Here is a 26255-nt window from a genome sequence, read left to right as displayed (position 1 = left end):
GCGGCATACAGGGTCTTTCTTTAACTCCTGTAGAAAGTTTCCAGGCAGCTCTTTGAAGCGGGGAAGCTTTTCTCCATTTGAGCGAGATAAATATTTGACTCTTCCATGTCTTCAGTTGAGTCAGCGACCGTTAGATCGCTCATGTAGGGCATCCTTGATAGTGTGTCTTGAGTTGTGAACTGTTACCCTGGAACATGGCTAATCTCGTAGGAATATCTCATAAGTCTCATTCTCAAGCGTTGTAGCTTTGGTGGTAAGTCATCCAGATGTTTTGTGTCCAGACCAAAGGACGATGCATCTGCTGCGACTCTGATTTCCTAGCTTGGATCGAAGAGTGCTAAAGTTGGTGCTGTGATGAGCTCTTTTTTCAGAAATGTATTTTGTACTTTAAATTTATAATTGTAGTTACATGTATTTTGTTAGTTCCCAACCCTGTCGATTGCTCATGTGCCTCGACTGCTCATCGGCCTGGTGTTCTTCCAGTGCTGAAGACTGCTCATAGGCCTGGTGTTCTTCTGAAGACTGATGCTCAGTGTGGGACTTCTGTTTGTATAGCTCACAGAAGAGCTCTATGACGTTAAGCACAAGTGAGACCAGAGAAACCACCAGCATGATGAGAATAAAGACAGTCTTCTCCGTGGGTCGAGAGAGGAAACAGTCCACCCGATGGGGGCAAGGCCAACGCTCGCAGGTGTACACAGCAGACAGGCTGAAGCCATAAATGTACCACTGGAGGACCAGGAAGACCACCTCAAAGATAGACTTGCTCAATATGCTAATGATGTAGGTGTACAGGATGGCACCCTTCTTCATCTTCTTCTTCTTGCGGGTCTCTGAGCCTTGATTTGTGTTGCCACCATCAGCCTCTCTGGTCTTCTCCTCTCGACGGATCGTGTAGATCACATGGGCCAGGTACAGAATCGTAGGAGTGGACACACAGATAATCTGAAGCACCCATAATCGCACATGTGAGATGGGGAAGGATTTGTCATAGCAGACATTTTCACAACCAGGCTGCTGGGTATTGCACTTAAAAGCCGTCTGCTCATCATTCCAAGCAGACTCCACTGCTGTCCCCAGAAGTATGATCCGGAAGATGACGAGCACAGAGAGCCAGGCCTTCCCTACAGCTGTGGAGTGGTCATGCACACTCTCAAGAAGTTTTACCAATGTACCCCACTCACCCATCCTGAGGGAGTTCTTGCTAAAAAATAGAAAGCTGAGATGTAATATATACAGTGAACCCCCAAAAAAGTATTTGGACACTTAACTGACATTTAAAAATTGCATTATTTCCATTGCAATTCCAATTAGGTAAGAAAATATCAAACCAATATTTTTTTCCTCCCCATTAACTTCATCGTTTATGACATCAATGAAAATGTTCCACTAATGTTGAAAAAATACTGTTTGTCTTAGTTTGTAACCATAAATTGTAAACACGTTTAAATCAACATCATATGACCGCTTTAAAGTAAATCGTACTTGCTGTTAGGGTTTAGGAGTTTCTCTCTTTTGCTTTATAGCATAAAGATTCTCAAGCAAATGCTATCATGACACTTTTTACAGAAAGTGAGTTGACCTCTGATAAACGCCTCTTTAACATGAGGAAAACATGGTACGCAGGTATGACATTGATTGACGCAGACCATTATTGATTTATTTATTTAGCAAATGTCAGTTCTTCCAGTTCTTATATTACTGCCAATTTGGAAAAAAGTTGCAAGACTTTTTATAAAGCTTACCTGGAGAGAAGTAAAATGAGGAGAGGCCTGTAGGGACTTACTCCATTACTCCTGAAGACCAGTCACCAAATCCAAAGCAAAGTGACTGAGTAAACTGAAGCACAGCTGTCAAACATTCCCTCCTTATAAGACACTCGGAGGTATGAAAGTAGAAACCACATGCATGCACAAAATTTGTAGACTCGCATGACTGTCATAACTAAGAGTTTTTAGGTCCTGCTCAATCACTTTCTTTCTCTACAAGCTTCTTCAACTTAGTAGAGCAAAACCTTATGAAATTGTCTAAGTCGCTCTATTTAGTGTATAGTATTAAGTTTGATTACTCCACCTTTCCACCAAGGCACTTGCAAGTTCTCGAACACATCTGGGGGTACATATGGTCACATGTGGTTTGGCATATCAAGGACGATCTGCTGTCCTGACTGTCTCCATGTAACATTGCCTTATGCCTTTTACATTACAGGCATTGCAGTTTATTGCTCTGTTCACATGTGCAGTCCTCAAGCCTCCTGAAACAGGTCAATGGCATGATCAATCAGGGGATCAGAGACGCTGGACATCTTATCCTGGAGTTTTTCCAGAGTCAGTAGAAATGTCTCTTTAGTGTTATTGTAACTAGCCCTATTCGGACTGGATTCGTTTAACATGGAGAGGTGGAGTCAAGTTATTATTACCAGAGCTTCTCAGTGATTTTAGTCCCGTCCGAATGTGCCATCTCAGTAATCATCACGGACAATGTCAGTAAAGATTGACTTACCTTCTGAAATAAGGTCCGGAAAAATGACCTCAGGTAATACTAATCCCGTGCGAATAGACCCACTGTATATATGTACGTAAATATTCCCTTTATTTCCTGTTTAAAAAGTACTTTTCTGCAGTTTTTCAAGTATGGAGGCACTTGAAGAAATATTCAGTTGCGTTAGGTGCAATAATCATTTATGGTTCATCGAAAAGCATGAAACACATTGTTTAAATGCTTCCTAATAAAGATCTGTAAATCTTATTTGGATTTTACAAAATAATCTTTATAATACAGTATCCTGAAAAGGGGACATTTCTTTTCTTTTCTTTGTTTCTGAGTTATAATACACTGCCCGGCTAAAAAAAAAAGAAGAAGAAAAGTCGCAGAAGAAAAGTTTGGATTTAGGCAAATGCTTAATGACTGGGTCATTATTGCTGTGATTATTATGTTTCTAGCATGTTATATGTTTATGTTATATGTATCAGTTCTTTTGACCCTAAATTATGCAGTGTGTAGCTTTTCATTTCTTAAACATCCATGGAAGACACATCATGGCCATATTCCAGAAGGACAATGTCACGATTCATCGGGCTCAAACTGTTAAGGAATGTTTGGGAGAAGAATGAAGAATCATTTTCACTGAATTGGCATCCAGACATTGAATTCATTCAGGTTTACTCCCCCAGGTGTTTTACCTTTTTGTTTATTTTGGCATTTCCTCTTCCTGAAGCCATTACTTCCTTGTAAGGATTTATTTTATTATTTGTTTTGTTTTTTAATTTTTTTAATAGATAGTTTTTTTGTTTGTGGTGCTGTGGCAGGGCTCAGACCAACGACCTTTAAAACCTTTATTTTTGTCGCGGCCACCTATAGCCTAGACTAATACGGGACTTAATGGGATGTGGGAGAGCGGGGCACAACCTAACACTTTGATTTTTTCAGTTTGTGTAAATCCACTTGGGGTTCAGTGAGTTTCTTTTTTACCACATTCATTTCACAAGTCTAGTACAATTATGTGTTTTTGTTCATTCAGCAGTGTGTGCTTTTTTCTTGTTTTCCCCCCGAAAGAATGGAAGTAAAATGTGACAACATGCTCCATACATTGTAACATGTCCACATAACATATATACAAGACAAACTAAAATATTTTGTCAATATTTTTTTATTAAATATATATTTTTAATAATTTAAAATAAATGTAATTTTTGAGTTTGACAACAAACAGACCACAAAACACAGCTATACAGCATAGTTCAAAACATAATACTAATTCATAATTTCTGAACATCTGAATAATTTCTGACACTCAGTCTTTATTCACCTTTTTCTCATGGTTTCTCAATAGAATTCATAATAGAATACCATAGTTATAATATGGGCACATTGTAACGCAGTGTTACAACATTCCCCACCTGTGCAACTGGGATTTAAACCTGGCTAGTGTTGTCTGCTAGTTAGCGAAGCATTAAAGAACAATATCAACTGTTAAATAACAGATTTAAGATTAAAATAATATCAGATTTGTCTAATTAAAAAAAAAAAAAAACAGAGATGAAAAATTACCATAAGTAAGAAATTTACTTTTGCTTTATGGTTAAATAAATGTTCAGTGATATCTTCTAAGGATCTTGTAATTTTGCCGCAATTTTTTCTATGTATAGTGTTGATGTGGCAAATACACTTCGTCATGTTGTGGAACATTTTAAATCATGTGACTAGCCATGTGTTAGTTTGTGCCCCCCTCACCCTTTTAACTGGAAAATAACTTTAATCTAGAACTGTCATAAAGCCAAAACAATCTCTGTTCCCTTTCGTAGTCACTCCGAGTTACGTCGGATGACGGAGAATGGGGGTTTCGCCAGAAAGCCAATCCTCTTCGAGTATTAAAAAACGAGCCAATGGCAAAGAAATGCCATGGGTCTGCGGAATTTGCATAATGTATCTCCGCATGGGCGTAGGTTTGGTCTCAGCTTTGGTGGGGACAAACCCCCCCCCCCCCCCCCCAGGAATTATTTTGTTGTAAGATAAGTAACAGTGCTTTAATGGCGATGTCCTTTGTCATTTCAGACTGCTGGCAATACAGAATATCACATAAGTGAATCTACTTCATCTCATTATATTGTATCCTGACCCCGACACCATCCTGTATACTGTCAATAAAGAGCTAATATAACTGTATAATCTCAAAAATACACTCTCAAACAATAAAAACCTGAGACTGTGTAATGCTGAACAACCAAACATTTTATTTAACATAAATTATTATGTACATTAGTATTTACACTAACAAAAAATACTGTCACAAGGAAGTACTTTCAGAACTTGTGGAGCAAAACAAATCTAAATAAATAAATATAATAACCTTTTTCTATTATAAACACTTTTTACCCTCCAGTACCTCTAACAAATACTCATACTCACACTCACGTTAATACCTGGGTGATACACATGTGTGATACGCACATGTCATAGCATTCAACACATCATGTTTATATTTCAAAGCAATTTAAATATGAAGGTGACATGGTTTTGTGGATTAACAAATCCATTATTATTATTATCCATTATTACAGTATTCTATTAATACTAAAATTGTATCTTCTATTCTATATCAAATTCTATTGATATATTCTATTCTTAAAAAAAAGTACATTAGATTAAACTGGGAAGGGTCATAAAACTTGCATATTGTTATCCTAGGTTTACTGCTTCTATTGTTCTCAATTGTAAGTCGCTTTGGATAAAAAGTGTCTGCTAAATTAATGTAAATCTGTTGTGGTTTGATGCTGTCTTCCCTGCATACAAAATGGTTAATTAATTTTGTAGTCTATCCTGGCTAGCAAGTTTAACCCTCCTACCAGATATTGTTATTTGGATATTATCAATCAAATAATGATTCATTATATTTGAATAACCAACAGTGTTAACTTTTGCCTTTTTAACATTGCCAACATGTTTTTCCAGCACATGTGTCTAGCAAGTAACTTAGGCTACACTCACAAATACATTACATAAACAGAATGTAGAAACGAAAAATGTCTCAGATGATCCACTGTTTATGACTGCAAGATTCTAAGTTAAGGTAGGCTTATTAACATTCAGTGACTTGCTAACGTAGCATTCTATCATGATAGCGCGACTTCTATGAGTCTATCCGTGCTGCACACCCTAATGCTCCTAACCTTGAAAGATTGCAGAAGCTAGGTTTAACTGTAACAATATCCTGGGTAACCAGGATCACCAGTTAATACTATTTTCCACAGTAGAATCTGCATTTGAAAGCCTGGTCAGTCACTATTTGTGTGGCTAGTTATTTGTGCCTACTTACACTCTGCTTTATGAAAAAGCTTCGTATGTCCCTTTTCTTATTCTTGGGTGACATAGCTGGTCTACAAAATACAAAAAGGGACAAAAAAACGGAATATTAAAATGCTTTACTCTGGCCTTTGTATATGGCAGGCAGAGAGCCCTGGTAACTTACCGTCGGCGTCGTCACGCGCACACACACGCACACACACCACCCGCTCGCTGCCAGTGAGTGCAAGCATAAAAAGTAGTCCCGGCCCGCGCGTGTAGCCTGCCTGTCAGATACCCCGCCGCCAATCAAATTACGGCGTATCTTGTACTGTCGTCGTCCTGGCCGTTGGAATCGATCCAAATAGCAGCGCAAAGATCCAAATGCAGCGCATATATCAAAATAGCAGTTCAAAGGAGCTTGCTAAATATTGGTGGGGACAAATTTGTCATCTCAAAATATTGATTGGGACTAGTACCTAGCGTCCCCCCCTAAACCTACGCCCTTGTATCTCCGCCTCACTGCGTGAGTATTTAAGGAGAAACACCTGCAACAGCAGATCATGTTTTCGCTTCGGAGCCAAGAGAACCTCTTCACTCCACAGCCACAACTGAGTTTACAAGTGACTCACCTCTTCGAGACGAGCGAACTCTCCAGTGTTGGTGTGACGGCGGTACCCAGCGAGTCTTCACATTGCCTGCGATCTGTGCAGTGGTCTGCCTGACTTTGTGTTTTCTCCCTGGTCGCCTCAGCATTGCAAAGTTTTTCCTCTCCTAAAAGAGCTGCACGTGGCACGTCTTTTTAAAGATGTCTCGCCCGTGTTCTTCTGGTTGCGGTCGATATTTGTCATCTTCTGATGGGCACGAGCGCTGCTTTGTGTGTCTGGGCTTTGATCACGCTAAAGCAGCGCTCGTGGATGACTCATGTTCCTTCTGTTGGAACATGGCCATCGCAACACTAAGATTAAGACTCAATGATCTTTTAGTGAGAGTCCCCGCGTCCACCACCCGTTCTGCTTCCTCCACGAGAGGTGGTAGTTCGGCTGGGGGACAGGGTGATCTGAGGGTGACGGTGTGGAGCAATCCGACGATGCGTCCTCGGACCACGCCCCCCTCCGCTGTGTTGCAACCCGCGAGTGCCGCGGTGATTCAGGCGGGCTCTTCTTCGGAAGCCCCGCGTGTTTCATTCGGCGCTCCAGAGGATGACGCGATGTCGATCGCGGCATCACAAGGTGGGCTTGAGTCTTCAGGAAGTGAGGATGCGGCTGCGTTGCCTCCTTCGGGAGTCCCAGCGTTGCCCGTGTCGGATCCTGAGATGACAGCCATGCTGTCCCGGGCAGCCGTGAGCATCGGGCTAGAGTGGAACCCTCCGCCCTGCCCCGAGCGCTCGCGGCTGGACGATTGGTTTTTGGGTGCGGCTGCCGCCTCACGGCCTCAGCCAACCCCAATTCCTTTCTTCCCGGAGCTGCATGAGGAGCTGTCGAGATCATGGAAGGCTCCTTTGACCTCCCGTGAACGCTCGTCAGCTTTCTCCGCCTTTCCTCCCCTCGATGGCGCAGCTGCCCATGGGTACACTGGGATTCCCCCGGTGGAGCGCTCTGTTGCGATGCAACTGTGTCCTCAGAGCGCATCCTCTCGTGGTAATCCTAAGCACCCGTCCAAGGCCTGTAGATTCTCGTCATCAATGGTGGCGAGGTCTCACAGAGCTGCAGGACAGGCGGCTGCTGCCCTGCATGCGATGAGCACCTTGCAGGTCTACCAGGCCCAGCTGCTCAGAAACATGCACGAGGGCGGGACTGACCCAGGGACGTTCGACGAACTGCGTGCCGCCACTGACCTCGCTCTCCGGGCGACGAAAGTGGCCTCACGCTCCCTGGGTCAGGTGATGGCCACTAATGTGGTCCAGGAGCGTCACCTATGGCTGAACCTGGCCGATATGCGGGACGTTGAGCGGACTCGTCTGCTCGATGCTCCCATATCCCAGGCCGGCCTCTTCGGCGGAGCGGTTGAAGACTTCGCCCAGCAGTTTTCGACCGCACAGAAGCAGTCTGAGGCGATAAAACACATTCTGCCCCGACGGCCAGCTGCTGCCTCCACCCAGCCGTCGGCACAGATGCCTCAGCCTGCTCGCCGCCGAGGGCGCCCTCCCGCGGCTCCCGCCCCTCCCGCACGGCCCCAGCAGCAGCCTTCACCCGGGCCGCGTCGTGGAGGAAGCCGCAGGAAGGCGTCCCAGCCCCCTCAGGCCCCGCGCCCCGCTAAACGCCAGGCCAAGCGGCGTGATGGTGTCTGTTTTTTCACAGGAGGCGGTTGCAGGCCCCCTCCTTCCCCCGGTGGAGGGCCGGGGGAGAATCTTTTGTTCTCCACTCCCCGCTGCTCACCCACGGGTGGGCAGCACCCTAATGTGGTTAAAGAAAGAACCGAAATGTCCATCACTGAGCACACAGAGCCGGATGACAGTGCGCGACGCCCCCGTGCCTCGCCACTCTCGTCCTCCTCTGTCTCTGAGGGCGAGGATGACAGTGCGTGCCGTCCCCGGACCACACCACTCTCATCCCCCTCTATCGCCAGACCCCTGGCAGAGCAGACCTCCGTGGAACGCTGGTCCTTCCCTGGTCTCCTCTGTCAGGGCGCGGAGCTTGGCTGTGCACACGCTCAGGGCCGCTATGCCACCCTTGCCTGTGCCGGTCACTCCGCCTCGCTGCCCCTCCGGGGGGACGCCTGTGGCTCGGATGATTCCGCTGGATCAGTTTTTGGGGGCTTGGTTAGAGCTCCCCAATCTGTCCCGTTGGGTCGCCCGAACTATCAGGCTCGGCTATGCGATTCAGTTCGCACGGTCTCCTCCCCGCTTCAGGGGAGTCCGCTTTACTATGGTCGGTGGCAATGCCCCGATCATGAGAGCGGAGGTTGCTACCCTGCTGGCGAAGGGTGCAATCGAGGCTGTCCCTCCAGCCGAGATGAGGTCAGGGTTCTACAGCCCCTACTTCATTGTCCCCAAGAAAACCGGTGGGTTACGGCCAATCCTGGACTTGCGCGTCCTGAACCGCTCCCTTCACAGGCTGCCGTTCAAGATGCTCACGGCCAAACGCATTTTCGAATGCGTGCGGCCACAGGATTGGTTTGCAGCGATAGACCTGAAGGACGCCTACTTTCATGTCTCCATTTTACCTCGACACAGACCGTTTCTTCGGTTTGCTTTCGAGGGGCAGGCATACCAGTACGCGGTCCTCCCATTCGGGTTGGCTCTGTCTCCTCGCGTCTTTACGAAGGTCGTCGAGGCAGCCCTTGTTCCCCTACGCGAACACGGGGTTCGCATCCTGAATTATCTCGACGACTGGCTAATATTAGCTCACTCTCGAGATCAGGTTTGCGAACACAGAGACCTTGTGCTCCGGCACCTAGCCCGTCTGGGCCTTCGGGTCAACTGGGAGAAGAGCAAACTTTGCCCCGTGCAGAGGATCTCTTTTCTCGGTATGGAGATAGACTCGGTCGCCATGTCCGCGCAGCTTACGAGCGAGCGCGCACACTCACTGCTGACTTGTCTTCGACAGTTCGAGGGCAAGAGTGCGGTCCCACTGAAACTTTTACAGAGGCTCCTGGGGCATATGGCGTCCGCAGCCGCGGCAACGCCACTCGGATTGCTTCATATGAGACCGCTTCAGCTGTGGCTTCGCGATCGGGTCCCGAGGTGGGCATGGCATCGCGGTACGCTCAGAGTTCCAATAACTCCGACCTGCCGTCAGACCTTCACCCCGTGGCGGAACCTCAGCTTTCTACGGGCCGGAGTTCCCCTAGAACGAGTTTCCAGGCATGTTGTCGTCTCCACAGATGCCTCTGCCACGGGCTGGGGCGCCATGTGCAATGGACATGCAGCCGCGGGCTCCTGGACAGGACCCCAGCGCCTCATGCATGTCAATTGCCTCGAGTTGCTGGCAGTACGCCTTGCCCTGCACCGCTTCCACGCGTTGCTCCTGGGTCAACACGTACTTGTCCGCTCGGACAATACCGCGACTGTAGCGTACATCAACCGTCAGGGTGGTCTACGCTCTCGCCGTATGTCGCAACTCGCACGCCACCTCCTCTTATGGAGTCAGAAGCACCTGAGGTCCCTTCGTGCTATTTACATTCCAGGAGTGCGGAACCTTGCAGCCGACGAGCTGTCACGGCTCCGGCCAACCTCTGGCGAATGGAGACTCCATCCCCAGTCGGTCCAGCTGATATGGGACCAGTTCGGGGACGCACAGATAGATCTGTTTGCCTCCCTCGACTCATCCCATTGCGCCCTGTATTACTCCCTGACCGAGGGCACGCTCGGCACGGATGCACTGGCGCACAGCTGGCCGCAGGGCCTACGCAAGTATGCGTTTCCCCCAGTGAGCCTTCTCGCACGTACTCTGTGCAAGATCAAGGAGGACGAGGAGCAGGTCATATTGGTCGCCCCATACTGGCCCACCAAGACCTGGTTCTCCGAACTGGTACTCCTCGCGACAGCACCTCCTTGGCCAAATCCTCTGAGGAAGGACCTCCTTTCTCAGAGACGGGGCACCCTATGGCACCCTCGTCCCGATCTTTGGAGACTCCACGTGTGGCTCCTGGACGGGACGAGGCAGGTTTGAGTACCCTGCCACCAGCGGTGGCGGCTACCATCACTTCCGCTAGAGCATCGTCCACGAGACATGTCTATGCGTTGAAGTGGAACCTCTTCGTTAACTGGTGCTCTTCTCGCCGAGAAGACCCCAGGAGATGCTCGATCAGCGTTGTGCTTTCCTTCCTGCAAGACGGGTTGGAGCGAAGGCTGTCTCCCTCCACCCTGAAGGTGTATGTGGCCGCTATCGCCGCATATCACGAAGCAGCTGAAGGTAAGTCTCTTGGAAAGCACGACCTGATCCTCAGGTTCCTGAGAGGAGCGAGGAGACTGAATCCTCCTCGCCCTCCTCTCGTTCCCTCTTGGGACCTCTCAGTGGTCTTAAGTGCCCTGCAGAGGGCTCCCTTTGAGCCTCTGCAATCAGCTGAGCTTAAGATCCTGTCAATGAAGACAGCGCTCCTGGTTGCACTGGCCTCCATCAAGAGGGTAGGGGACCTGCACGCATTCTCCGTTGACGAAGCGTGCCTGGAGTTCGGGCCCGGCCTCTCTCACGTGATCCTGAGACCCCGGCCCGGATATGTGCCCAAGGTTCCCACCACTCCCTTCCGGGACCAGGTGGTGAACCTGCAAGCGCTGCCCCGGGAGGAGGCAGACCCAGCCTTGGCACTGCTCTGTCCAGTACGCGCACTCCGTGCTTACGTAGACAGGACGCAGTGTTTCAGGACCTCAGACCAGCTCTTTGTCTGTTATGGTGGGAAGCTGAAGGGAAAGGCTCTCTCCAAACAAAGGTTGTCTCACTGGATAGTGGACGCCATTGCTTTAGCATACCAGCAGCAAGGTCGACCATGCCCCCTTGGTGTGACCGCCCACTCCACCCGGAGTGTGGCGTCCTCTTGGGCTTTAGCGCGTGGCGCCTCGCTAACAGACATCTGCAGAGCTGCAGGCTGGGCGACACCTAACACATTCGCCAGATTCTACAATCTCCGAGTGGAGCCAGTCTCCGCCCATGTACTGTCTTTTTCAAGCTAACATGGGAGCTGTTAAGTGTCTCGCTTGCTCGCCATTCCACTCCACGGACTGGATACGTGCGATATTTCCTCAGATGAGCCTTCCCCTATGAAGCCCTGAGTTCCTCCAGCACTGTTGACGCTGGCGCCAGTGTCTATTGCCTGTGCGTCGGCTAGGTGCCTCCGTGGGCATGGTTCCTCCTCTGAGTAACCCCCACATGTGTATTTTCCACTGTAAGCCTCTTTGAGCATGTGTCTTTCCCTCGGCATGTCACCTGCCACTCCTGGAGTTGAAAGTAGATGCCACCCTACGGGCTGGTCACTCCAGTGTTCCTCCATATGTAGCCCCCTTGGGCCATATGTGTATTCTTAAGTCCTCCCTATGGGTAGGCATGCTGCGGCATATCTCCCCCGAGATATGCTTCCCAGTGTACCTTGGTATTCCTGTGTTAGTAGGACTCCTTCGTCCGTGCCTATATCACGACAGGGAGGTCAGACTTCGCAGGGCACTGGAAGACAGCTGTGAAGGTGGCGTGATTACACGGGGACCCCCATTCTCCGTCATCCGACGTAACTCGGAGTGACTACGAAAGGGAACGTCTCGGTTACGGATGTAACCCTCGTTCCCTGAGTAGGGAACGGAGACGCCTGAGTTCAGTCTCGGCTCCTCAGCGAAGACATGATCTGCTGTTGCAGGTGTTTCTCCTTAAATACTCACGCAGTGAGGCGGAGATACATTATGCAAATTCCGCAGACCCATGGCATTTCTTTGCCATTGGCTCGTTTTTTAATACTCGAAGAGGATTGGCTTTCTGGCGAAACCCCCATTCTCCGTCATCCGACGTAACGTCTCCGTTCCCTACTCAGGGAACGAGGGTTACATCCGTAACCGAGACGTTTCCTTATCACTGAAGCAGCTTTGGAACAATCTACATTGTTAAAAGCGCTATAAATGAAGATGACTTGACTTGACTTGACCGTAGACTATTTACATCAAGAGGTTGCAGGAGTGTTTTTTAATTAATTTTTTTATCTGGTTTGATCTTGAGACAAAACAGCGACACTGACACATTTTAAGATATGCCAGTGCAAGTAGCTTTGAGCTAAAACAGCTCAATAAAGGATTTTAGTCTGGGACTACTCTTTAAAGAGACTGAAGAGTAAATGTGTTTATGCTGCCCCCCAGCGTCGCAAATTTATTTAATAATAATAAAAAACTCTACACAAGGTTCAAACAATCTCATAATAACGTTGTTACGTCTAGTATTTAAAAAAAAAAATCATTACATGAGTTTTGACAAAGAGATTGTGATGAACTGCTCGTGTTGTAACAGACATTGCTTATAAAGTCACTTTGAAGAAAAGTGTCTGCTGCTATTTTAGCAAAACAAATACCAAACTATTAAAAAATATATATTTAAACAAATGGTTTAAAATGCTATATTCATAAAATGCGAATATTCAGCTTTATGCAGTTAATTGTTGATTTGCTTGTGCTGAAATCTGGGAAACTATGTTTTGGGTTAGAAATTGTTTAATTTTTACAATGCAAACTTGCAAAAAACACTCCTGGTTAAATGTGGATACCCATGTTTAGTTTGGTAAAATACTAGGCCTACAGAGTGTTTGCTATCTTTATCAGTTTGGCAAAAAAAAAAAAAAAAAACTAGTATAGCCTTCATGTTCACATGTGGAAAGTTAAATACAAATATATAACACAGAAATCATATTTAAATGATTTATTACAAATATGTAAGATTTTTGTCAGCAACAATAATGCAAGTCAAAGACTAAAATTAATTAAACTTTGGAACATGGAATGTCTCAAAAACTGTTATTAAATTGTATGGAATATAGGACATACAAAAGCATGCATTAAGCAATTGTAATGTTAAAAAAACTTCATGAGTTCATAGGTGTCCCGGTTTAGTCAGTATCCCACTTTACACTAATCCACCCCTACAAAGTTTTTATGTTTGTAAAATATCGACGTCTAAATTTGAAAGCTGAATATACAGAAACAACAAGAGGAACTTCGCTGTGTCTTTTAAACACGCATTCATTCATATTAGCCTACCATTTCTTTTTTGTTTGTGTGTAATGTAGTAAGCTAGTTGTTATTGTTCAAGTATAACAACAGAAAGCGCGCTAAAGAGCCAACAGAAGTGACGCTTGTCTTTGGATTAGAGCAGGTCTGACGCGTCGCGCGCATACTTTAAGAAAGCGAAAGTAAGCTGAAAGCGAAAGCGATAGTTAAGACGAGGCCTCGTGTGAAAGACCGCGGACAAAAACTCTTATGTTCATGATAAAATTATGATTTTATTATAGCTCTTTTTTGTGTAAACCATGTACATTAGGTTTATTGTTGTAGTAGCAATACTCCTGGTATTCGCTGATGGTTCGTATTATCACTTTATGTTGAAACGCGGAAATAGCCATCGAGTTTGTCTTTCTCATTTATTAAAGCTATCAGTTTCTCTTTTATTTCTCTATAGGCTTCACTGTGCACGGTCCATCTGGTCCTCTGGTTGCTCCCCTGGGATCTTCAGTGATTTTGCCCTGTTATGTTGATAAACCTTTACCAGTGAAGGGTCTGGAGGTGCAATGGGGAAGAACAGACTCAGAGACTCTGGTTCATCTGTATCAAGATGGTGAGAGTCGAGCAGAGGTCCAGCAGCAGGATTATCAGGATAGAGCTCATTTCTTTACTGATCAGATTCAACAAGGAATCTTCTCCATCCGTCTGGACAATCTGACTGCTGAAGATCAGGGAAATTACACATGTAAAGTTTACAGTCAGCAGGATTCTGGAGAGACTGTGGTTCAAATAAAAGATGTTGGTGAGTGAAAGCCACTTGAATTCTGTTGAAAATTTCAATCAAATGCCATTTTTTGTATTTATGTGTATGTTAAACCATTATTCTTTCAGAGCGTCTGCTGGTATCAGGATCGAGTCGCTCCATATCTGCATATGATGGTGAGGATGTCACTCTGAACTGCTCTGTCGACTCTCACATCAAACCTGAACACATTGAAGAGATTTCATGGAGGAAAACAGATGAAGATGAAGATATTCAGGTTCTGCTTTACCAGAACAATGAAGCTTTTCCAGATTCATCAGATGAGCAATACAGAGACCGAGTTGAGTTCTTCACTGATGAAATCCCCAAAGGAAACTTCTCTCTCAGACTGAAGAGTGTCAGAACTGAGGACAAAGGAGTTTACATCTGTCAAGTGTTTGCTGGAGTACTTTCAGCCAATACAACTGTGGTACTGGAGCAACTGGGTGAGTCGACAAAACATGGCAAAATAAATAATGCAGTCTGTTAACACTAGCCAACCTTCCTCAAAGGCTATTGTGTAAACAAGATGGTACTTTAGCTATTTACACTTGGTGTGAAAAGTATCTACCTTTTTATACATTTGGGACCAGATTTAATTTAACAGGGTAAATTAGTGTGAGATAGCATTAGCAATGCCATAAAAGCGTCAATATGAGTGTAAAGTTATGCGGCATTCATAGTAAAACTAGGCGTTGTAAGCTCCATATTTTTGTTATTTTGGGGAGGAGACGAGGTGAGGATTCATGCAAACAGAATTTTCCGCTGATTAGCATTTCTAAAGGGGATTTTGAGCAGGTTCTGGCATACGCATGGTTTTACAAATTGGAAAACTTTTCATCTATAAAACATTTTCAGAGAAGAATTGTTTTCATTCATTTCTATTGCCAAATGTTTTTTTATTGTTTTAAACAAAACTCATTTATGCAGTTTCGCCTATAAAATAAACATATTTTAGAATGTTTAGATATTTCTACTGGAAACTGAAGAGGTTGTACTTTGTGTGGTAACTTTATTTTACAGTGTCCTTGTTACATATCTGCCCTATAAAGGCAAAAGACCTTAACTCGCTACCCACATAGCAACACTGTTTCAGCCCAGATCCGGCCCACATCTGGCACTTGTGGAATACTGATCTGGCCCACATGCAGTGTTGAATTAGCCTGACTACGTCAGACTTCGTACTTCCGCTCAATTTCAGTTCGCTTCTGTACTCAGTCTGAGACATCGACATGTCAGTTTTTTCACATTGTTTCAGTTTTCCTCCGGCCTGAAAACAGCCGGCCAATCAACGAACAGAAGGCGGGCTGAGAGCCGTGATGTAAATGCTAAGCACCGAGTTTAAGATTGACCCCGGACATGGAGACACGGGATGCAATTCGCTCTGTTGTGGAGAATATTCCCGGCATTTGCAAACTGAAGCCGAACAAGAAGAGTGTTTGTTAAACATTTTGAATGGAGGTGATGTTGTGGCCCTACTCCCGACAGGTTTTGGGAAAAGTTTAATTTATCAACTATGACCGATCGTCAGCGAGAAACTGGGGAGGCCAAAGGCCGGTAAGGCGATAGTTGTGATTGTGTCCACCTTGGTTGCACTCATGGAGGATCAGGTTAAGGAGGCAGCAAAACTCGGTCAGCCATGTTCACTCCGGTATTTCGCTTGATGGTTTCGTTTTTTGCATCATACATGTGTTTACAGTGGAAGTTCGATGCGGCTGAGCCCCCCCCCCCCGAGAGAAAGAAAACACTTTTCAATTATGCCATGCCAGACTCTGTCGGCTAGCGTTGAATTTGAATGACGGCCCTTGGGCAGAGCAATACATGCAAAGAAGCAGGATGGCATGACAAATTCTCAAGGGACAGACACTTAGGACCACCAGCATGCAAATTAAACCAATATAACATAGAACGAGCATTGGCTGCCCAATAATATCACTGAAAAGTGGGTAATGATAGTCCTCCATGCTCTCGGTGCGCTGCAGAGCACTTTTACGGATGCATGCATTTTTCCCATTCCATATAAAAGCTGATATCAGCTTGTCTATCAGTAGGAAAAACGATTTGGTTAAAAATATCGGGATACACTGGAACAGATATAGAAATCTAGGTAGGATATTCATCTTGACGGTGTTTATCCTGCCTCCTAGTGATAGCGGTAATGTACCCCAACGCTCAAAATCTTGTTTTATAGAATATATCAATGGAATACAATTTGTTTTATAGAGGTTCTTGTAATTATTAGTAACCCATATACCTAAATACTTAAATTTATCTTTACTCAATTTAAATGGTAAGGAGTTAAATGTGATAAGTCTGGCTGCAGTGTTAATCGGCATAAGTTCACTTTTTTGCATGTTTATTTTATATCCTGATATTTTCCCAAAACTACCAAGTAATGACAGTAGACGAGGCAGGGTCTTAAGTGGCTCAGACACAAACAAGAGGGTATCATCCGCATAAAGGGACACTTTATGTTCGGATTCACCCCTCAGTATGCCTTTAATAGTATTATCGGACCGTATTGCCACTGCCAGGGGCTCAATCATCAGTGCAAATAATGAGGGGGATAATGGGCAACCCTGCCTAGTACCGCGGCCTAATTGGAAAAAGGATGATATGTTATTGTTTGTCCAAATTGCTGCTACAGGAGAGGAATATAAAACATAATCCATGAAATGAATTTGACACCAAAGCCTCATTTCTACTGGATTCAGATGTATATAATTTTGAATAATACTCCATAAACCTATTATTAATCTCTAATGGATCAGCACATTTTTTGTCGTGTTCATCAATAATTTCGAGGATTGACTGGTCGACACTTTGTTGCCGTAGTTGATGAGCTAAGATTTTCCCTATTTGTTCGCCGTGTTCATAAGACTTGTGTCTGGATTTATTCAAAAGGTTCTCAATAAGTTTCGTAGATAACAGATTTAATTCTGTCTGAAGAGCCAATCGTTCCTTAAATAAATCAACTTATGGCGAGTGTGAGAGAACCCCATCGATTTGCAGGATATCACTTTCTATCTTTTTAAGCCTTTCCTGTTGTTTTTTATTTACACGGGCACTATACGATATGATTTGGCTGCTGAGATAGGCTTTTACCTTTCCCAAATTAGACAGTAGGACACCCCTGGGGTCCGGTTATGCTCTAAAAACTCATGTATTTCCTTAGAAATAAATTTACCAAACTCAGTATCCGTGAGAAGTAGGCTAATGTATCGCCACGGCCGATATCCACTGTCGTAGGCAAGTTTAAAGTAATTAACAGTGGTGCGTGGTCTGATATCACTATTGCCTGGCATTCACATTTACTGACTAATGAAAGTAAACTATTATCAACAAAAAGATAATCGATTTATTAACACACATACAGTCAGCTTAGGCCGACGGTGTTTTCAGTGCAGTAAATGTGCCCGCTGTCCCGTGCCCACATTCACTCACAGACATGTTAAGCCCCACGGAGCTCGCCCCACTGGCTCTCTCTCAGCAGACTGCTATAAGGGAATGGAGCGCGGCCAGGCTGCCCGCCGCGATCGGCGCGCCCCCCGCCTCAAACACTGCAAGCACACACAATCTAAAGACACGGGAGGCTGACCGGTTGACTGTTTGTTGACTTTTGCGACAGTGCTGCGGAGCTTGTGGCCTCTAGGGACGCTAGACGTGAAAGTTACAGGTCGAGCGCCACTAGTGGCCAAAAGTTCCGCGGTGTGCCTACTTTTCGGCGTTTCACCGGTGATTTAGAGATTTAACATTCCAACTAACAAAGTGTATCTGGCAAGTACCTGATACATCAGTGTGAGCGTTCATTTATATTAGTGTTAAGTATTTATAAATTGTAGTAGTACGGATCCAGCCTGCGTAACATTTGTGCCACGTAAACAGAAGAGAGTCCCTACACTAAACCAGAGTTAGCAAAACAAAAAATAGGAGCAATCAATTTAGTGCAACAGTAACTTCCCCGTTCACCAACTAGAACATGGTGAAAAAATAACCCCTCGCAGATAACAAATCCACACATAAAGTGCTTTTTAAAGAACTCTAGCTCTGCAGCTTGCTCTGCACAGCCATGTTAACAAAATATTTTAATATAACCCCAATATTTCTAATTAAATAGAAAAATAAAGGAAGAGTGCACTGTAAAAAATTGCTGTAAAAAAACAGCCAAATTTTACAGTAACATGCTGTTTTCCATTAAAACAGTAATATACCGTAGAAAAAATGCATTCGTGGTGATATTTGTCATTTTCGAGAAAGTAGCCTACAGGAATATACTGTGAATTACCAGCGCTTAAAGTCGACACTCAGAGGCTGTGTTCCCAATCACACCCTATACCCTCATTCACTATTCCCTACATTAGTTCACTAATATAGTCCAATTGACTGAGGGAATAATTCAGTAAATTTTCTCTAAGTTAATTGAGACCCTGATGAACACCTGCTGTTAACAATCAGAATCACTGAAGGAAAGAGGAACAAGAAGAACAGAAAAAAAGATGAAATCAAGATAAAAGACATTAAATCTTAGCAAAAGATCTCAGCAGAGGATTAAACAACTCCACAAACAGCATTACCAGCTTCACTTAATACTAACCAGACAGACTTTATTTCTGTCAGACTTCTACAGAAGGTCTTATTAAAAGGTGACAGAGGTTTAGACGTCATTATATTTTCATTTGATGTTACCGTAATGGTGATCAGTGATTGCTGTAGTTGGGCTCTTGACCCTTGACTTTTGAACATTAGTTTTTCTTTGGCTGCTGTAGCTGTGACTTTTTAAAATACATTAGTAATGGCTCAAAGCTGAAGCAAACAAGATGACAATGGCTGTTTGTTAATAGTCACAATCATCATGTAACAGCCCAATTCACTGATCTCATTTGCTGCCTAAAGTTGTTAAATGGTTGATGTTTTGTAGTTTTGATTTTGTTGCCATTGTGATTTTACAGATTGAGATCTATCGGGGATTTGACGTCCAGAAAATATTAATGATTTTAAAAAGGATATACTCAGAACATTTTGAACTTCTTGATCAGCCAGACACACAGGCATCAAGAACTGGCGTATGAATCTCAACAATGGTGACAATCATAAGTTTTATGCTGCAATGCATGTTGGGTACCCAAAAAAAAGCCATGACTCCCAGCATGCATTGCAGCATGAATAAATTATGCAGCTGAATTGTCTGGTTCTTCGCTTAAATTTTTTACTTTTTGCTTTTATTTTTGCTTTTGGTTTTGTGTTGACTTTTAGTTGCGTATTTGGGGATGTTTAAATTTAATGTTATCTTTTTTGTTGATTGTCACCATTTCTGAGATTCATTGGCTGATTCTTGATGTTAGTGTGTGTCGAAGTAAAGCCATAGTTCAAAATTTTTTATTGAATGATGAGTTTAAAAATCCTTCATAACTAGGGCTGGGCGATATATCGCACGATATTGTTATGGGCATCTCGTCAGTAAAGCCGGTTCCTTGATTAGTAGTAAATCGACTTCACCTGCTTTCAGATGGAGCGGCATTTACTACAAAGAGCCGTAGTTAACTGACAAGCTGAGCCAAATCGCACTAATATCGCGGACGTATCGCCAGCGATATTTAATGCGATATGGCTCAGCTTGTCAGTTAACTACGGCTCTTTGTACACAGCAAAAACTCCAGTGTTAAATGATCACACCTGTGAGTGTATGAGTCCACACTCAAGAGTATTAAAGTTAAGGAGATATTTAAGTGATTAATTGAGTGATGATTGAGCATTATTGAAGACACCTAAAGCAGAATCACTGAAGGAGAAAACTGGAATTTCAGGTCACCATTATGGAGATGAGTGTTTGCTTTAGTTGGGCTCTTGACCCTTATATTCATAACTTTAGATTTTGTTCGGCTGTTGTATCCGAGCTATACCTGCAAGATGAACAAAGAAAAACAATGATCTAATGGTATTGATTATATTATGACATTTATCATTTGAGCTATTTGTTTGTGATTTATGCTGTTGGTTACAGCATAACTGAGATTCTGCATAAATATCAAGAATTTGTGATATAATATAAGGGATTTCTTAAAAGTTGTAAAAAAAAAAAATCTTTGTTTTAGGCACACACAGATATCACGATTCAGTCAATGCATCTCAACAATGGTGATGAGCAGAATATTCAATTAGGAAAAGTAAATTACATAGACAATTCAGATCATAATTTATTCATACCGCAATGCATGATGGGAGCCATTAATGAGTTGTGATTGGTGGCAACAAGGATTATTATTGTCACCACGGTTGAGATTCACAGGCTGATTATTGATGTCTGTGTTTCTAAATAAACGCAAGTGAAAGTGAAAGTGATTTGATCAGAACAACTTTTTTTAAATGGTTTGGATTATAAGAAACATACAATTATCATATGCTGTAGGACCACTAAACTGTTGCTATCAAGTTAAACAAGATCATCTGAATGAATTTCATTTTTCAGATCACAGCATGATTATGTCAAAACATAACCAACACTTTCAGATCACACTTGTCTTTGTTCATTTGACTGTAATAAATCAATAACAGCAAACAAACAAAATTTAAACTTAAAGTATAAGGATCAAGCCCAACTAAAGCAAACACTGATCGCCATAACGGTGGCTTACAATTTTAGATTTTCTCCTTCAGTGATTCTGCTTGTTATCATCAGGTGTCTTCAATAATGCTCAATGATCACTAAATTAATCACTTAATTATCTCATTAACTTTAACACTCTTCAGTGTTAATTTAACACTCATATCTGCATCATATCTTCCATCTGAAAGCAGGTGAAGGTGATTTACTACTAATCAAAGAACCGGCTTTACTGAAGAGACGCGCATAATAATATCGTGCGATATATCGCCCAGCCCTATTCATAACTGATTACGCAGCACTGCTTGATCTTTTGCTGTAGTTTCACAGTCTAGTAAAATAATCTACACATTATTGATAAGGAATAGACACAGGCTGAGATTGGTGATCCAAACATTATATAATGACATCATAATCATCAACACCTGATCTCATTTTTGATGGGTTTGTTTTTGCCACAACAAATGTGTCTTAAAAACACACAGTTAGAGCAGGCAAAGTAAAGCTAATGTTAGTCAAGGGTCAAGAGCCCAACCAAAGCAAACACTGATCTTCATAATGGTAACGTCAAATGAAAGAAAACAACATTCTAAACCTCTGTTAATTCTCAATAGGAATTTATGTAGACGTATGAAAAAAATAAAGTCATTCTGGTTAGTAATAAGTGAAGCTGGTAATGCTATTTTTGGGATTTGTTTAATCCTCCTCTGCTGAGATCTGAAGTCAGTTGCAGTTCTTGTGTTTCGCTTTTTTATCTTCTTGTTGTTCCTCTGTCCTTCAGTGATTCTGATTGTTAACATCAGGTGTTCATCACTAATGCTCAATCATCAGTTGATTAATCACTGAATTATATAATTAACTTCAACACTGCTTCAGTGTTACTCCAACACTCTGTAGTGTGGAAACAATTTAAAACTGAAGATTTTGCAGTGGGGTTGAAAGGGTTAAATGTGTCAGATAAAAAAAAAACAGAGTGAAGCGTATTTTAACGGTAATCAACTGTAAATTAATTTACGGCATAAAACTGTAGAAAAACAGCAACTTACTGGCAACCCAGCTGCCAGTAGATTACCGTAAAATCAAGGAAAAACGGTAATATTCTGTAAAATGTTACAGTTAGATGTATTAAACAAAAGAAGTTAATTTCACTGAAATATAAGTGAAAGTTCATAGAAAAAAAGTTATGCGAAGTCAATAACTGATAAGTAGAGTAAATATTAAACTGAAGTGTTTTATGTATTTTGCACAGGATGATACAGGAGAAATCTGTTAGTTTAATTGAGTTTTGTGGGTCACCATTGTGCTGGAGAGTAGAGCCTGTGCTTCAGTCAAAGATGAGCAGAGAAACACTGATGTTATGCTGCCTGTTGCTTTATGTAAAAGCAGTAACTGTGTAGTTGCTGATACAGTGACAATCTCCTTGCTAAGTACTTTAGCACAATGTATGCTAATGTTTGCTATATAAACTGCAAAGACTTTAAAAAGACTTTGCAAAGTTAAAATCATGTTTTTAATTAATTCACTATTACATATTAGGTGTTTGCAGTTTTATATAGAGATATTCATTTTCAGTGGACTCTAATGAAGGAATTTTACGGTACTATCAGTATAAATACTAGTTTTTGAACTCGAACTGTTTAAAGCAATCGGTTTTCCATATGAGTCACCTGCAATGGTATTTTTACGGTAACAGACTGTAAAAAAGGAGAGCTGTAAATTAACGGTAAAAGGCTGTAAATTAACAGTACATTGCTGGAAACCACAGCTGCCAGTAGATTACCGTTATTTTACAGGGCAATTTTTTACAGTGTGGTGCTTTTTATCTTCTAGCAGACCTTAAGACTGAAAAAAGGCCTAAAAAAGAAATTAACTTAACTGTAGACCAATATCAACTAACCTCATTGCTGTATTTTGCATTATTGTTTACCAAACTTAAGTTCGTGCACTCACCAAAAAAAAACAGTCTGCTGACAATAGAGACCAAAAAGGAAAAATAAAAAAGCGAAACTAAGCCACCTCACGCAGAATGTTGTCCTTAACATATGCCATGGCCTCCGCTGCGTCTTGAAACTGCTTATCCGTCCCGTTATACGTAATCCGAAATCGGGCTGGATGTAGGAGACCATAGCGGACCCCCTCTCATCCTCAAAGTAGTTTACGGACCTCATTAAACGCCGACCTGGCACGGGCTACACTCGGTGGATAATCAGGAAAGATGAGTATGGTTGAGCCGTTATGTTGTAGCGGGCCAGATTTCTGTGCGAGGCGGAGGATTTCGACACAATCTTGATGGTGGTGTAATTTAGCTATAATCGCTCTTGGTTTGCCATCCATCCGTTGGTTTCGCCTGTAAAGTGCGGTGGGATCTGTCAATCAGCACGTCTTTATCCATTTTAAGGACTTTTTTAATCAGCCTTGAAACAGAAGTAGGGATGCTGGAGCCATCTTCCTCAGCTACATTCATAATACGGATATTTGACCTCCGCATTCAACCTTCCATGTCCAAACATTTCTCCTGTAAATTTTGAACATTTTCCTCCAGCTTGCGCACAGAGTTTTGTAGCTCTGTGATATCATCCGAGCACCCTGAGAGTCCTCTTTCCATGTCCGACACAGTTGTTTTAATCACTTCCAGGTCTGACCGAAAAGCTGACGTGTTGTTATCTCCTGTCTAACTGCTTGTAGCTCTGATCTAACTCCATCAAACTCTTTAGCCATGATTGACTGTAACTCGGTTTGGAAAAGCGTGGTCATCTCCATTTTTATAGAGGACAATAACTCTTCCTTCATCTCCGTCGTCATTTCAATCTGTTCTCCAGTTTGTTGAGCTTGTTCAGCCGTCTCGGGTGTCGTGTTAGCTTCGTTGCTAACGCTAGGTGTGTCGGTGCTCGTCTTGTTAGCAGAGGCCTTGCCCGTGTATTTGTATTTACGCAGGTTGCTCACCATTTACGTTTGTCAGGGAATAAATCATCTTCAAAAATGCAGGACAATCTTAGTCTTTTTGTATCACACAGTCGACCAAAGTACCATTTACAAGGGTAAACAATATAATTTTGTGCAGAGCTCTCTAAACTTGCTACCTACTCCATTGCCTGCTCGCTATAGCGCCCATCCACAAAGTCTTTTGACCCCCAAAAGAGGGTTAGTAAATCTGGCCCTTCATGTGAATAAGTGCTTGCAAAAAGGATTTCTTAGGAAATACCTAAGCATTCCTTAAAATACTTTAATTGCAAATTCTTCATAATTATTCCTTTATAATGACTATTTATAGCTAATTGATTCAGTGCAGTTATACATTATGACGGATGTCTGTGTTTCACAGGTTTCTCTTCTTGGCACATAACTGTGTTGGTTTTCTGTTTCGTTGCTGGATTTGGAGCTGTACTTCTGCTCTGCTGTCTGATATATTGCAGATCAAAAAACACAGGTGTGTTTGGAAGGAAAATCTTTTTATTTCATGTGATTAACTGTATTAATCTTGTATTAATAAACCTGTATTAATTAACTGAATTAATCTTGGGATTAACTGTCACAGAGTTTCACTCGTTTAACTGTGACTATTCTTCATCTTCTTTCCAGTCAACAGCAGAACAATCTGGAATCTTCAGCTTTCTCTGGTCTTTTGTCCAAATGTCTGTATGTTCTTCGCCTTCATCCTCTGGGGTCTCACTGAAGGTGAGTTGAGCATGTGGCATATTGTATTGTAATTGTGTTGTGATGGGACTTAAAATGTTTTATTTGATTGATATTGTTTAACACCCGTCAATGTATATTCTGTTCCAGGATTTATCCATGAGACCGTCACTTGCTGCGCTCTGTTTATTCTGAGGCCTGTCATGTTGATTTGGGCTTTGTCTTATTTAAAGTATCTCAAAGGTATGTTAGGATTTCAAGTTTTTATTATTATTATTATTATTGTTAAGGGGATCAGTAAATGCAAATTGATGGCAACATATTAAGACTTAGCATGACAATATTGATTAATTCTATTCCGGTTAAATACATTAAATTGTCAATAGTATGAAAGTATGAAATGATTTAAGACCACAAACTCAAGCCTCATTTTTTCCCTTTAGATTATTTTCTAACTGTATTCTTGGCATGTATTGATTGTGTCAAGAAATTTGTAGTGTTTGGTGAAAAATACACTTTGTCCTACTCAAACTATAAAACTGCTTAAATGTAAAGTACAAGCAATGTAACGGATATGTAATAATATTCTATAATGACCTGATTTGATTTGTTCAACCCTTTCTGTCTACAGACAACATTAAAACATGGATCAGGTTTTTCAGAATAACAAGTGAATTTACTGTTTTCACAGTCGTTGTTTATTCAGGTGAGTAAATCCTAATGTTTCACATCAGAGGTCATGCTCATTATTCTGAAATTAATAGTGCTTTATGAAATATTACCTGTTTTGCTAACTTCAATAGACTTGGCCAGAATTCAGCCATTAAATCTCACTCCACCCTCTCTTTTTCTAAAATCCAATCGTCCAAACCTGAATACTCAAAATGATTAAAATACAGATAGTGTCTATCCCAGGATTACTTTCTTTTTTGATTTCTCAGAACATCTATTTCAGTGATATCTGTCAAGTATAAACATTTCCTGCATGCTGCTTTAGTGCAACAGAAACTATGGGTTTAAAATGTTTGAAATATTGTTCATTACAAAATAATACAATTACAGATTTTTATAGGTATTTACTGCATGTACTGTTGCCTTTTCTAAAAGATCATGATCATGTGATGTTATGGCCTCATTTAAGTGTGTTTGTTTGACAAACACTGTCCAGTTCTCCACATCTTTAGATATGTTCTGTTCTTGCTCAGGACATCATTTATCTTGTGTAACTTTTTCATTTTTATCTATTCCTCTAGTTCTTTTTACATATGTCTGGAGAAAGAGTGCACATGATACAGGCATTGGACGTCGTGTAGTTTCTGGACTATGTTTTGGAGGTGTTGTGCTGTTGTGTCTCATCCTGAGCCGAAGTAAGTTCCTGATTTGATTCCTTACTTTGTTAAGGCGGCAGGCTAAGTATATATAAGCACAGATTTATTAGGTTAATAAGTTCATTACCAATGGTTTTGTTCATATACATTTATTTTCCATTTATTCTACAATTGCCAAAAATGAAAATCAAATACATAAGTGCCAAGTTTTCAACTTTTTGACCTAACTGTGTAATGTTTGTGTTTTAGTGGACTTCAGAAGGCTACGCAGTCAGGAGCGGGCTTCCTCACTCAGGCAAACTCGAGGTGAACACATTCTTATTGTTTTACCCCAATATGAGTTATTAGAGTTGCAAAATACTATTAGCTCTAAAAAAAACTTTGCTGATCATGTGCTCAATACAGCATTTTACATAGTCACAAATATAGTTTAATATAGACTGTGTGTTACTGAGTGTTGGAAGAAAAGAATAATCCAAAATA

The 26255-nt window shown here is 42.4% G+C and overlaps 2 protein-coding genes across 2 annotated transcripts; one reads left to right on the top strand and one right to left on the bottom strand.

The window, feature by feature from the left end:
• Positions 1–405: 405 nt before the first annotated feature.
• Positions 406–1188, bottom strand: LOC130070981 (gap junction alpha-1 protein-like). Its single transcript, XM_056235585.1, has one exon. It carries the CDS (start codon positions 1186–1188, stop codon positions 406–408), a length of 783 nt encoding a protein of 260 aa, XP_056091560.1.
• A 12448-nt stretch (positions 1189–13636) lies between these two features.
• LOC130071009 (butyrophilin-like protein 2) lies at positions 13637–26078 on the top strand (the record flags this gene model as incomplete). The annotated part of the gene is made up of 9 exons (XM_056235614.1): positions 13637–13768; positions 13866–14210; positions 14300–14656; positions 24134–24238; positions 24391–24486; positions 24595–24687; positions 25076–25150; positions 25698–25811; positions 26022–26078. Coding segments are annotated over exons 1-9 (1294 nt in total), but the record flags the coding sequence as incomplete, so codon positions are not given.
• Positions 26079–26255: the final 177 nt, after the last annotated feature.

Source organism: Rhinichthys klamathensis, unplaced genomic scaffold (genome assembly GCF_029890125.1).
Source record: "Rhinichthys klamathensis goyatoka isolate OS25496 unplaced genomic scaffold, OSU_Roscu_1.1 h1tg000423l_1, whole genome shotgun sequence".
In the NCBI taxonomy this organism is placed as follows: domain Eukaryota; kingdom Metazoa; phylum Chordata; class Actinopteri; order Cypriniformes; family Leuciscidae; genus Rhinichthys; species Rhinichthys klamathensis.
This window is presented reverse-complemented; position numbering and strand designations above follow the sequence as displayed.

What these genes read in the sequence shown, in the direction of transcription:
- LOC130070981 (XM_056235585.1), bottom strand. Translation starts at nt 1,188, where the DNA reads ATGGGTGAGTGGGGTACATTGGTAAAACTTCTTGAGAGTGTGCATGAC.